This window comes from Scylla paramamosain, unplaced genomic scaffold, assembly GCF_035594125.1.
Source record: "Scylla paramamosain isolate STU-SP2022 unplaced genomic scaffold, ASM3559412v1 Contig6, whole genome shotgun sequence".
Taxonomy (NCBI): domain Eukaryota; kingdom Metazoa; phylum Arthropoda; class Malacostraca; order Decapoda; family Portunidae; genus Scylla; species Scylla paramamosain.
The window spans coordinates 627,501-642,031 of NW_026973671.1; the positions used below are offsets into that span (position 1 = coordinate 627,501).

Here is a 14,531-nt window from a genome sequence, read left to right on the forward strand (position 1 = left end):
AGAAAACTTAGATCATTAAACACAAATACACACACACACACAAAAAAAAAAAATACTGATGAACAAAAGCATATGAAAGAAACCGAAGAATGAAAATATGTACATAAACGAGAAAAGAAAAGAAAAATGGACCGCTAATCAAACACTAACAAATATACGTTCTGGTATCATAATAACCTTTTTTTTTTATATTGATCTTAGAAATGGTTATTATTATAGTATCCAAAATTAGAAGATCCATTTTCGTGTCCTTTATGTATGTGTGTGTGTGTGTGTGTGTGTGTGTGTGTGTGTGTGTGTGTGTGTGTTTGCATGTTTAGTACGTATGTTCGTCTGTCCTTAGATAAAGTCAGGCCAACTTCCATGAATAGCTAAATTATCTCTTTCACCTTCAGCTTTGTTCCCCAATTTTGTTTACCGTTCTTACTCGGGAAATCGTAAGGCTGAAATGACTGTATTGTCACGCTCGAAGGCTGAAGACTGAAACAGAAAAGATAGGTGGAAGCGATGGGTTGCAATGTTCAGAGAGAGAGAGAGAGAGAGAGAGAGAGAGAGAGAGAGGATTGAAAGTATAGCCCTTCATATCGCCCATCACCAAATCCAACTGATCGCCAACGGGGAAGTGAGTGACAAAAGTCAGAATACTCCCCCTTGATGCCTCCCTCCCCCCTGATGACTCCCCCCTTCAGTTCTCCCCCCTCATGCCATCCTACCGCTCCTAAAAAAAAACAGTTTCCGGACATGACAAACAATGTTGGAATGTTAACTTTGCTATTGACGAGTGTGGGAATTCTCTCTCTCTCTCTCTCTCTCTCTCTCTCTCTCTCTCTCTCTGCTATTTTAATTTTCGTTTCCCACTTTTTGTTTTGTGTGTTTTTATTTATTTACTTTGTTTGTCTGTCTGTATTTCTGTTTGTTGATATAACTTCAGTCTGTATCAATTACACATGCGCGCACACACACACACACACACACACACACACACACACACACACACACACACACACACACACACACACACACACACACACACACACACACACACACACACACACACACACACACACACACACACACACACACACACACACACACAAAGAATGACAAAGATAACAAATGACAAAAAGAAAACAGCAAGATGCAGGATATTTTATATTCATAAAACTTTTATAAAACTAAAAATCAGTCATTGAATATTTATAATGGAATGCAACGCGTTCTGTATTTGGAAGATCATTCTAATAATAATAACAATATTTTTCTTTATCTACATACCGGAGTGATATGATAATGATAAATATTAATTATAAAAAATAATATGGTACAATAATTTTTTCTAGACATACAGATAAACACGCCACACAGGGAAGTTGGTTCTTCTTCTTCTTCCCAGCTTTTCCCTATTCGGGGTCGCCGTTGTGAATGAGCCTTCTCCACGTATTTTTCTATTGTTTGCCATCTCTGGATTTATATTCTTCTCCCCAAGATCTCCGTTTATGCAGTCAATCCATCTTCTTTTGGGCCGTCCTCTTCTTCTAACTCCCTCCACCTCCATTTCCATGATCTCCCTTCCTACGTGGTCTTCGCCAACTCTTCTTCTCAAGTGTCCATACCACCTCAACCTTGACTCCTGGATCTTCTTGGAGACTTCAACTACTTTCACCGTTCCTCTTATATACTTATTCCTAATTCGGTCTGTTCTGTTGACTCCCACCATCCATCTCAATATCTTCATCTCCGCTACATCCATCTTCCTCTCTTCAATCTTCTTCAAAGGTGCTGCTTCTAGCCCATACATCAAAGCAGGTCTAACGACTGCTTTGTGGACTTTGCCCTTCACTCTTACTGGTACCCTTCTATCGCATATCACACCCGAAACTTGCCGCCAATTGTTCCAGCCACACTGAATCCGAAAGTTCACTTCTTTTTCCATTTCCCCTGTCTCGTCTACCATCGATCCCAAATACTTAAATGTTTTCACTCTCTTCAACTTTTCACCATTCAGTCTAATTGTGGCCTGTTGATCGCCCCTTGTATCCGTCGTAAAATATTCAGTTTTGGACCTACTAATCCTCATTCCTCTGCTTTCCAAAGCAACTCTCCATTCTTCTAATTTTCTTTCCAGCTGTCCTCTCCTTTCGGTCACTAAGACAATGTCATCAGCATATAATACACAGGGAAGTTGACGAAAGCACGAAAAGCCGCGGCTCACGAACGAAAGGTCATGAGGTCACAAAAAAAAAAAAAACACTTAGGGGAAAAGATTTTAATGGGTGGCATGAAGTAGTCAGAGGGTGGAGGAGAGGGAGGAACAAGCCCTAAATCATCCGAGGTAGATTTTTAGCAAAGGTTTGAGCGAAGAGTTCAGCTTTAGAAACAGGTGAAATGGCAGTGGTGCCATCAGGCTGAAGTAAAGGAGGGAAAGATGAAGATACAAATTTATTGGAAATGTTTTTTTGTTAGGTGCCAGAAGTCACGAGGGGAGTTAGATCTTGAAAGATTTTGACACTTTCTATTAATGAAGGAGTTTTCGGCTAGTTAGAGAAAAGACTTAGTACGATTCCGGGCAGAAATATAAAGCGAATGAAATTCAGGTGATGGAAGGCTCAAATATCTTTTGTGGGCCACCTCTTCATCATGTATAGCATGGAAACAGGCTGTGTTAAACCAGGGCTTGAAAGATTTAGGTCTAGAGAAAGAGTGAGGAATGTACGCCTCCATGTCAGACACTATTACCTCTGTTATGTGTTCAGCATACAGAGACGGGTCTCTGACACGAAAGGAAAATCAGCAAAATACCTCCTCAGGTCCCCCAACTAGCAGATGGAAAACGCTTGAGGCATCTCCGCCTTTGGGGATCCTGAGGAGGGACTGGAGCGATAGGACAAGATACAGATATGAGATTGTGATCGGAGGAGCCCAACGGAGGAGAAAGGGTGACAGCATAAGCAGGATTAAAGGTTACGAAAAAAATCAAGAATGTTGGACGTATTCCCAAGACGGTCAGGAAAACGAGTAGGGTGTTGCACTACTTGTTCTAGGTCGTGGAGGATAGCAAAGTTGAAGGCTAGTTCACCAGGATGGTCAGTGAAATGAGAGGAAAGCCAAAGCTGGTGGTGAACATTGAAGTCTCCAAGAATGGAGATCTCCGCAAAAGGGAAGAGTCAGAATGTGCTCCACTTTGGAAGATAAGTGGTCAAAAAAATTTCTCATAGTCAGAGGAGTTAGGTGAGAAGTATACAGCACAGGTAAATTTAGTTTGAGAGTGACTCTGTAGTTGTAGTCAGATGGTGGAAAGCTCGGAAGATTCAAGAGTGTGGGCACGAGAAAAGGTTAAGTCGTTGCGCACATAAACGCAACATCCAGCTTTGGATCGAAAATGAGGATAGAGAAAGTAGGAGGGGAACAAAATTTGTTACCATCAGTTGCCTCAGACTCCTGTGTTTCAATGATGAAAAGAAGATGTGGTTTAGTAGAGGAGAGGTGATGTACTATATATTGAAAATTAGATGTATGGCCGCGTATGTTGCAGAAGTTAATGAAGAAAATGTTGAGGGGTATGTCAAGACACTAAGGTCTTAAGGTCGATACCAGAAGAGCAATCCGACCTCGGGACATTTGTGGTCCCTTCCCCAGATGGAGACTCCGAGGCTGGTGTAGGAGTCGCCATATTACTTTAGAACTTTGAGTGAAGGGTGTGTGTGCATATAGTTTTGTGTGAAGGAAGAAAGTTGTGTTTAGAGAGCAGGCTGTGACCGCCCCCGTGTTGTGAGACACAAAGGGAAACGTTCAGTGAGGTCACAGCTGGGTTATTGATAAGATCACAGAGCTTCAGACATCACTGGGAGTAATTATCGTTTCGGCAGGTGTCTACTGCCTCCTCCTGTAGTGTTACGTAGGCAGCAGATTGCCTCGGTATAGAATACTACCAACATAATCTAAGATATGTTTTTGTTTCCTATGTAATTCCAAGATTTGTTTTTTTTTTTTTTTTTTTTGTAATATATATTACTGTATTTATTGGTTGAACTTCGACCATTTGACCATTAGATGACGGCACGACAGTAATTGTTTCGTCACCTGAGTAGCTCTAGACGCTATTACCGAACGGAAATTAAAGTGCAAACACTAAAATATTTGAAATATTTGATTACTAAGAGGTATGTTTCGAAACTTGTACCTGACAATTTCATAACGCTCAGAGAAATTATTCTAGTTTGAGGAATAAATTGAATAATTTTCAGTGTTTTGGAGGGTGAGAATAAGTCATTGTACAGCTGCCTGTGTGAAGTGAGTGAGTGTGTGTGGGATTATAGTTTGTCTGAAGATGATGTGAGATGTGTTTGTACCTGCCACGTGTATCAAGGCAAATTATTTTATTTATTTTCTCATAGGGATTTTATAAGTCACATATTGTTGCTGCTTGTTTCACACATTCTGCTTTTTGACTAATTCTCCTGCAATCACTTACAACGTTTGACTCACCTCCTACTGGTCTCTTAAGTGGTCTTGTATTCTGGGAAAAAAAGTATCAACTTTTTATTCTTTTTCTGTGTATCCATGATATATATATATATATATATATATATATATATATATATATATATATATATATATATATATATATATATATATATATATATATATATATATATATATATATATATATATATATATATATATATATATATATATATATATATATATATATATATATATATATATATATATATATATATATATATATATATATTTATAATTAAGTGTGTATGGTTAGTGTGTGTCTGCTAGTCGTGTTCATTTTGCTTAAGGGAAATATTTATTAATAAAGGGATGGAAGGATCACAGGTCATATACTGAAACTCAGTTTAAATTGATGACGTGTTTAGTCTTGCATTATTAATATTTTGCACATTGAAATTTAGGTGAGGGCAATGATGGAGTACCTTCCTCGTTTACTTCTATGGTTGATCGTTTTGATCCTGAAGAGGGAAAGGATTATGTTGTTCCTTACATAGTGAGGGTCGGTGCTTAGTTTTGTATTAATTATTAGTGATATTTTGTACGTAGAAATGTAGAAGTGAAGGATTAGATGTGGTGCCCTCCTCGTGTACTTCTATCTTCTACAGGGTAACCTTTTGATCCTGGAGAGGGAAAGGTCATAGTATTGTTCCTTATATAAAGTGCGGGTCGCGTTACGCCTGTCTGAGGGATGATGATGTTTTGTAGCAGCCTGGAGGGAAGGGGGGGGGGGGAGGGCAGCATTATTTCTCCTTTGTTTCATACTCGACGGTGAATGAAGCTTGTGGTGCACTCTTGTAAGTGGAAATACGTTGTTTGTCGCTGCAAAAATAATAATGCATAGTTTATTCAGTGTGTTAGGGGAGGGTAAATAGGTTACTCGAGTCGGAATGAAGCGATGTTTGTTGGCTTATCAGACACGTGTATTCAGGATGTCAAAGATGAAGGGAATGTATGTTGCCTTTTCCACGTTAGTTAGACCAAAGTAGATTTGATTTCCTGTTATCAGTTTGTATTTTCTCTTAGAGGAAGTAATTGCTGACGACGAGGTGAGGCAAAAACTGTGAGTGAGTTTCTGAGGTCGAATGAAGAAAAGTTAAGTTGCAAAATTTATATCTTGTCCAAGGTGATTTTCTTTTTTGTTTAGTATAAGTAAAAATATTTTATCAAATAAGATATCATTGAATGAGACGAGTGGATTCCAGCGTTCCAGTGAAGAAAAGACAACATTATTTCCTCTTATCCATTATATAAGTATGTAGGTTTTGCTCACGTGCAAATAACAATAATGTCAGGAAGGCAGTGTTTATTGACCAAAGGCATGGGTGGATCCCGGGGGTCAGGAGTGCGGAGAAGTAATCTGTTGCTTTTTTCACAGTCTGGGGTGATGAAGGCTTTCGCTCTCTCGTTTATGTGAAAATAATCGGTCAGGTGAGGTGGTGTGGCTTTGGCAATAACACGGGTGAAGGAAACTTAATTGTTGTTTTCATCCACTTCATATGAAATTGTTTTTTCTTCTTGTTTAAGGTTTTTTGTTCAGTGGCGTGAGTGTGTTGTACAGTTCAGAAGTGGAGAAAATGTCTTTTAAGCATTTTCTGGGAATTTTTTTTTTTCTTATGCATATCAAAATAATAAGGCGAGGTAGTGTGTCTTGGTCAACAAACGTGGAAAAGTGCAGGGTGGTATCATCAGCATAGGAGTGGATAGGACAAGAAGTTTGGTTTAGAAGATCATTAATGAATAATAAGAAGAGAGTGGGTGACAGGACAGAACCCTGAGGAACACCACTGTTAATAGATTTAGGAGAAGAACAGTGACCGTTTACCACAGCAGCAATAGAACGGTCAGAAACGAAACTTGAGATGAAGTTACAGAGAGAAGGATAGAAACCGTAGGAGGGTAGTTTGGAAATCAAAGCTTTGTGCCAGACTCTATCAAAGGCTTTTGATATGTCCAAGGCAACAGCAAAAGTTTCACCAAAGTCTCTAAAAGAGGATGACCAAGACTCAGTAAGGAAAGCCAGAAGATCACCAGTAGAGCGGCCTTGACGGAACCCATACTGGCGATCAGATAGAAGGTTGTGAAGTGATAGATGTTTAAGAATCTTCCTGTTGAGGATAGATTCAAAAACTTTAGATAAGCAGGAAATTAAAGCAATAGAACGGTAGTTTGAGGGATTAGAGCGGTCACCCTTTTTAGGAACAGGTTGAATGTAGGCAAACTTCCAGCAAGAAGGAAAGGTAGATGTTGACAGACAGAGCTGAAAGAGTTTGACTAGGCAAGGTGCAAGCACGGAGGCACAGTTTCGGAGAACAATAGGAGGGACCCCATCAGGTCCATAAGCCTTCCGAGGGTTTAGACCAGCGAGGGCATGGAAAACATCATTACGAAGAATTTTAATACGTGGCATGAAGTAGTCAGAGGGTGGAGGAGAGGGAGGAACAAGCCCAGAATCGTCCAAGGTAGAGTTTTTAGCAAAGGTTTGAGCAAAGAGTTCAGCTTTAGAAATAGACGTGATAGCAGTGGTGCCATCTGGTTGAAGTAGAGAAGGGAAAGAAGAAGAAGCAAAGTTATTGGAGATATTTTTGGCTAGATGCCAGAAATCACGAGGGGAGTTAGATCTTGAAAGGTTTTGACATTTTCTGTTAATGAAGGAGTTTTTGGCTAGTTGGAGAACAGACTTGGCATGGTTCCGGGCAGAAATATAAAGTGCGTGAGATTCTGGTGAAGGAAGGCTTTAAGTACCTTTTGTGGGCCACCTCTCTATCATGTATAGCACGAGAACAAGCTGTGTTAAACCAAGGTTTAGAAGGTTTAGGACGAGAAAAAGAGTGAGGAATGTACGCCTCCATGCCAGACACTATCACCTCTGTTATGCGCTCAGCACACAAAGACGGGTCTCTGACACGGAAGCAGTAGTCATTCCAAGGAAAATCAGCAAAATACCTCCTCAGGTCCCCCCAACTAGCAGAGGCAAAATGCCAGAGGCACCTTCGCTTAGGGGGATCCTGAGGAGGGATTGGAGTGATAGGACAAGATAAAGATATGAGATTGTGATCGGAGGAGCCCAACGGAGAAGAAAGGGTGACAGCATAAGCAGAAGGATTAGAGGTCAGGAAAAGGTCAAGAATGTTGGGCGTATCTCCAAGACGGTCAGGAATACGAGTAGGGTGTTGCACCAATTGCTCTAGGTCATGGAGGATAGCAAAGTTGTAGGCTAGTTCACCAGGATGGTCAGTGAAGGGAGAGGAAAGCCAAAGCTGGTGGTGAACATTGCAGTCTCCAAGAATGGAGATCTCTGCAAAAGGGAAGAGGGTCAGAATGTGCTCCACTTTGGAAGTTAAGTAGTCAAAGAATTTCTTATAGTCAGAGGAGTTAGGAGAGAGGTATACAGCACAGATAAATTTAGTATGAGAATGACTCTGTAGTCGTAGCCAGATGGTGGAAAACTCGGAAGATTCAAGAGCGTGGGCACGAGAGCAGGTTAAGTCATTGCGCACATAAACGCAGCATCCAGCTTTGGATCGAAAATGAGGATAGAGAAAGTAGGAGGGAACAGAAAAGGGGCTACTGTCAGTTGCCTCAGACACCTGAGTTTCAGTGAGGAAAAGAAGATGAGGTTTAGAAGAGGAGAGGTGGTGTTCTACAGATTGAAAATTAGATCTTAGACCGCGAATGTTGCACAAGTTAATGAAGAAAAAGTTGAGGGGGGTGTCAAGACACTTAGGGTCGTCGACGGAAAGGCAGTCCGACCTGGGGACATTTATGGTCCCCTCCCCAGATGGGGATTCCGAGGCTGGTGTAGGAGTCGCCATGATTTTAAAATTTTTGAGTGAAGGGTGTGTGTGTTATTAGGTGCTTGTAGTTTTGTGTGGAGGAAGAGAGTTGTCTTTAGAGGGCAGGCTGTGACTACCTCCTTGTGTTGTGAGACACAAAGGGAAACGTTCAGTGAGGTCACAGCTGGGTTTAATGATAAGTTCACAGCACCCCCTGAACAGTGCTTTAGACCTCACTGGGAGTAATTATCGTTTTGGCAGGTGTCTACTGCCAAATGATTTGTGCTGTGCCTTCTGTGCTGTGAAGTACTGTGTTAATCTCTGAACTGAGAAGCATACTCATTCATACTTATGTGCTGCATCTCTGCTGCATTTCAGAGGCTCTAGTTGAAGTTGTAAGAGTTTCTAAGTGACAGATTAACAATGTTTCCACCTTACTAACAGGAGAAGCAGCCTTAGGGACATGGCTGATCATGTGTGTGGCTTTGGAAAATATTCATGGTAGGAAGGAAGAGTATTTCTGAATGTGGGCCCTTTTTGATAAGTTACACAGGTATCTAGAGGTGTGCTTATGGTTCAAGTGAGAGATTAACAATATTTCTAACTCATTAACAGGAGAAACAGTCTTGGGAACCCATCAGATTGTCTCTGTGGCCTTGGAAGATAGTCTTAGTAAGAAAGCTGAGGGTTTGTGAATGTGGACCTGACTTGTGAGTTCAGTGTGATGCCCATAATGTGACAGGAACACTGATGTGTGTGTCCCCCTGCAGGTGATGTCACAGAGAGCAAGTAGAAGAAAACCTGGGAGACTTGCAAGAGCCGCACCTCACCGGGGCTCTGCAATGTGTGGCAGCGACTGCAGGAATCAACACTTCGGTTTGTCAGCACACAGTTTCAGCAACCTTGTTCATCAGACTGTTGGTGAAAGGTGATCACTATGAAAGAGGTCAAGGTGTGTGTGTGTGTGTGTGTGTGTGTGTGTGTGTGTGTGTGTGTTTACCTAGTTGTCATATACAGGATGGGGGGGCTATGGTGGTGGTGTCCCATCTCTGTGTCTGGTGGTGTCTGACTCAGCCATAAATTCCTGCATCACTTCTGCACACACACACACACACACACACACACACACACACACACACACACACACACACACACACACACACCTTTCTCATCAGTCCATCCATGCAGCTACTGGTGTGTGGGGAAAGGTGGCATGTGTGTCTTGTGATGAAGTTGAATAATATATTTTGTTGTCTTGAAAGATTTCATTCAGTTTAAAATTCCCCTGTTGCAACAGTTGCTGTACCTACTTTCCAACAGTTTCATGAGTGTATATGTACATCACATCAGCAATGAAGCATCAAGCTTTTAGAGTTTGTTTGCAACAGTCATGTATGAATTGTCCTGATGAAATAGCTGTACAACACTCTGGTGGCAGGTGATTGTGAGTAGTGCCATCCAGCCACCACCTGGGCTGTGTCTCTGCCTGTCACGCCTGCACCATGAAGGAGCGCATGGAGGTGCTCTGGGGAGCCACAGTAGTACTTGTGACGTTTGGCCTTCTCAGGTTTTAGTGTGCCATTGTCTCGGCTTGCTTTAGCAGCCTGGAGTGGAGATTGATAGGATTTTCAAGAGTGTTTTCGTGATTCTAGTGATTGTTGTAATGTTGTTAACCCCTTGTTTGTGCAAGGCCTCATTCGTGAGTGTTTCATTCTTGGTGGTTACTTTTAGCAAGCTGTAGTGGAGGTCAGTGGGAGTTTGAAGTGTTGTCATGATTCAAGAGGTAGTTTGTTGAGGCTGCTACACCATCAGTGAGACAAGCACCCTTCAGAACCTTGCTGATTGTCTCTCTGAACTCTGAAGGTACCTCTGATGAGAGGAAAAAGCACTTAAGAATGCAAACCTCAGCCCCAACGTGTCTCCCTCGTGTGTGTATGTAAAAGAGGAGACCTGCACCACCTTGATGTGTGTCCTGTAGTGCAGTGAAGTATGGAATGGGACTCCTTGTATGTGTGTGTGTGTGTGTGTGTGATAGATGGCTCTTAGATATGAGTGTGTCCCAGTGAATTGTGGAGTGCAATTCTTTCTTTTCTGTCTGTGTTAGAGGACTCATGCTGCACACTATAACATCCCAGGGTATTGTGCAATGAAACTACTACTTTTAAGCATTGTCAGTTTCCTCACTACTCTTATTACACTGTTTCTCTTTCAGACTCCACAGACCGACTGGGAGACATGACGTCAGTGCCACCACGCAGGGAGTAAAACCAAGAGGAGGAAGAGGAGCATTCATGAGACATCAGCTGGTCAGCAGTCCATTCAGGTGTGCTTTTCATTACATCATTATTTGTCCATAATTTCCCTTCTGGGGTTGGACAGCCCATGAGTATCTCCCACTTGCAGCTGTAGACAATTTCTTCCTTACTGTTAAGTGTTGTCATGCCTTCCTCCACACACCATCTCAAGATCTTCCCAGTGGTTTCCTTCCAAGTACTCTAATGCTCTTCTCAGTTTGTGGCCCTGATTTGTAAGTGCCAGGAAGACCATGGTGAAGGCAGCCCACAAACCTTCCGTTGGACATGAGTGGTGAACGGCAGTGAAAATATGGCAGTATCTGATTCTTTGCACCAAAACACAGTGTGCTTATTAACAGATTTATTCACTGTTCACTCATTTGCTCATCTCTAAAGGAGTGAAGAGTGTGCACTGAAGTAAGTATTGTAACTGGTGTGTGTGTGTGTGTGTGTGTGTGTCTGGTGATAGAGTTCAATATCAGGGTTGTCGTCTTGAAAGATTTCATAAAAGTACTGAATCCGATTTGGAATTCATGTTGCAACAAAAACTCTCCCTTCTTTGCAACAGTTTCACAAGAGGAAGTGAAGGATGAAGCATGAAGGTTTTAGGCCAAAATGAACAGACAGCAATCAGGAATGACACGTCCAGCAAAACCGGCAACACAGCAGTGAGTATGCGTGCTGGTACGTCAGGTCAGGGGTGAAGTGTTTGGATTGTGGGCTAAAATGGCTTGCTTATACATGAATATCTTTCACACTGGAGGAGCTGGGGTGTGTGTGTGTGTCAGGGGTGTTTGGGTGTTGATAGGCTTGTTTGTAGGTGTTTCCACCTGCTTATCATCCATTTTAGTTGTTCTTCGCTCTTTCATCTTCCCTCTGTCATTCATTTTATCTATTTTTCATTATTAGTGTACAGTCTTTGCCTCTGTCACCTCCTCTAATATTTATCCAGCCCTTCCTTGTCTCTACATATCTAGTCCTTTGCCTCTATCACCTCTTGTCTAATATTTATCCAGCCCTTCCTTATCTCTGTATATCTAGTCCATTGCTTCTATCACCTCTTCTGTCTAATATTTATCCAGTCCTTCACTTCCTGCCTTTAGTTAGCATACACTCCTCACCTCTTCTGCCGTCTATATTCACCCAGTCCTTCCATCCACACACCACAGGAATCTAAATTAACACACATTTTCCAATATTCTTCCTTTCATTAACCCCTCATTGTATTTCCAGAGTGAATACTTCCCAGACCATCCAGTCATTTGTACTGTTTGGGAAGTCTTTCATGAACTCTTGCTTGGACAGAAAATGTTGCAAAATTTCTCACAGGGACTGACCAGGTTCCTCTCTTAGGCATGGAGAGAGAGAGAGAGAGAGAGAGAGAGAGAGAGAGAGAGAGAGAGAGAGAGAGAGAGAGAGAGAGAGAGAGAGAGAGAGAGAGAGAGAGAGAGGTATATTTGTGAGAGGCTGTGGGGAGTGACTAGGTTTGTCAACACACTGTGGGAGACATACTGTGGGTTTGTGGATTGTGGGAGAGAGAGAGAGAGAGAGAGAGAGAGAGAGAGAGAGAGAGAGAGAGAGAGAGAGAGAGAGAGAGAGAGAGAGAGAGAGAGAGAGAGAGAGAGAGAAGGGGGCAGGGGGGAGGATTTATTTTTCTTTTATTTATCTTTTCTATCTTTCTCTCATTTCTTCTTTTTTTCTTCCTCTTCTATTATCCTCATTCTTCTCTCATGTCCTCTTCCTTCTTTGTTGTCTTCTCTCTCTCTTCTTCTCTTTCTTCCCTCCTTATTATTATCTATCTTCTCTTCCTTCTTTCTATCACTTCTGAAAAAACAATGCAAATATAAATAATACATTTTGAACATAATAATAATAATGATAATTAATTCTCACAATCAGTAACATTCTCTCTCTCTCTCTCTCTCTCTCTCTCTCTCTCTCTCTCTCTCTCTCTCTCTCTCTCTCTCTCTCTCTCTAATGTGAGAGTCTGTGGAGAGTGACTGTGTGGGACATACTGGGGGTCTGTGGATGGGTGGGTGGGTTGGTGAGTGTGTGTGTGTGTGTGTGTGTGTGTGTGTGTGTGTGTGTGTGTGCACAATACTCCATCTCTCTCTCTCTCTCTCTCTCTCTCTCTCTCTCTCTCTCTCTCTCTCTCTCTCTCTCTCTCTCCTTTATTTCATCCTTCTCATGTCCCCCTCTTTTCTTCCTTCCTTCCTTTCTTATATTCTTCCTCCTCTTTTCTTTGTCTCTTCTGTCAGTCATTCCTCTGAAATATGAATAAATTTAGAATAATAGTAATAAATTTAATAGAAATCATTTCTTGTATTCTCTCTGCTACACACACACAAAATTCTCTCTTAATAGAAATAATTTCTTGTATTTTCTCTCCTACACACACACAAAATTCTCTCTCTCTCTCTCTCTCTCTCTCTCTCTACAAAACCCCTTCTTTTACTCTCACATACTCAAAAACTCCCTCCCACTACTCACTCAAACTGATTCTCTTAGACACACACACACACCCAGGCTTACAAGTTGATAATCCAAAAGCCAGCAGATGACAGCTTCCTTCCAGCACACACTTGTATCGCCCAACTTGACCTGCCTGAATACAAGCTGATACAGTCCATGCAGCAGAGTAAAGTTTGAATGAACCTTTTTTTGTTGTTATAACTTGTGGTGTGGTCCAGCAGTCTTCCTTTTCCCACTTTTTAAGAGGGAAGAGAAAGAATGGTGGATGACACCACTTGTAAGGAAGACACAAGTTACTATAGTTTAGATGTACTAAAAGTTTTTGCACACTAAATGTTTAATACTGAAAAGCTTTATATATATATATAGAGAGAGAGAGAGAGAGAGAGAGAGAGAGAGAGAGAGAGAGAGAGAGAGAGTGTGGTCCCTCTTGTTTCAGTTTGGCAATAGGTTTGAACTGGTGCCATCACCCAAACTGGCACATCAGATCCACTTTTGGTGCGCCACTCACTGACGTAACAGAATGGTGTTGATCCAGTTTGTCGTCCATGTGCATTGTTTGATTTTTGTGAACCTCCCAACAGCCATCTTACTGTTTTTTTGCTGCAATTAACCACATCTTTGGTGTTTGTCCCCAGGAGTGCAGCCTCTACAAGTGGTGGAGGGCATGGACACTTGGATATGGATGACACTGGTTTGGGTGCCAAATATTAATAGTGCACCTACACAATTACCACACTCGCTCCTCTCACCAGGCTTAACTATAAATAATTAAAGGTAAATAACATCTGTCATCTATTATCTATTGTATTCTATATTGCTGTTAATGTTTCATGTATAATGTCTTTGCTTTCAAATGCAAGTCAAAAGGGTGAACCCCATTTATAGTACTATTCACGTTTGGCAAATTTCACTTTTGACATTGGTTTGGCTACACTAATTGAACTGCTAACAGTGAGGGACTACTGTAAATGTAGTAATAATTATAATAATAATAATAATAATAATAATAATAATAATAATAATAATAATAAAAAGTAATGATAAAGTGCAAGACGTTCATTAACGCAATTATTTTCTCCAACATGGAGGAGTGAGTGAGGAGGCACATCTGTCTGTGATTAGGGAATGCAAATGACGATGTTCCAAGGACGTCACCCTGTCCTGGGCCATGACATGAGAGAAGAGGGAAAAAGGACTCTCTCTCTCTCTCTCTCTCTCTCTCTCTCTCTCTCTCTCTCTCTCTCTCTCTCTCTCTCTCTCTCTCTCTCTCTCTCTCTCTCATTTTCCATAACATACCAAATTGCTCTGGTGTTAATTTCATGAGTTGCTGAATAATAGGAATGGGAATGTTAGTTCAATGCATTTAGCTCTGAGTGTGAAAGAATGACAAGAAAGAATGCAGAGGATACTAGAACACATGCACAGAAAACTGAAAGATTTTTAAACTTTTGAATAGGTGTAGAAA

The 14,531-nt window shown here is 41.3% G+C and overlaps 1 protein-coding gene across 15 annotated transcripts in view; it reads left to right on the plus strand.

Moving 5' to 3' along the window:
* Nucleotides 1-14,344, plus strand: part of LOC135096694 (uncharacterized) — a 53,035-nt gene extending 38,691 nt beyond the window's left edge. For 3 of the 15 annotated variants that reach the window (XM_063998423.1, XM_063998422.1, XM_063998424.1), the window contains 3 exons: nucleotides 9,068-9,225; nucleotides 10,510-10,620; nucleotides 13,702-14,112. In XM_063998423.1, the coding sequence (XP_063854493.1) occupies nucleotides 9,071-9,225; nucleotides 10,510-10,620; nucleotides 13,702-13,777 (342 nt within the window). In that variant the 5' untranslated portion in view covers nucleotides 9,068-9,070 and the 3' untranslated portion in view covers nucleotides 13,778-14,112. Of the gene's footprint in view, nucleotides 1-9,067; nucleotides 9,250-10,509; nucleotides 10,621-10,808; nucleotides 11,009-11,159; nucleotides 11,276-13,099; nucleotides 13,235-13,701; nucleotides 14,113-14,154 lie in introns of those variants that run through there. The other 12 variants (XR_010264924.1, XR_010264922.1, XR_010264926.1 and 9 more) reach the window with 12 other exon arrangements.
* The last annotated feature ends 187 nt before the right edge of the window (nucleotides 14,345-14,531 follow it).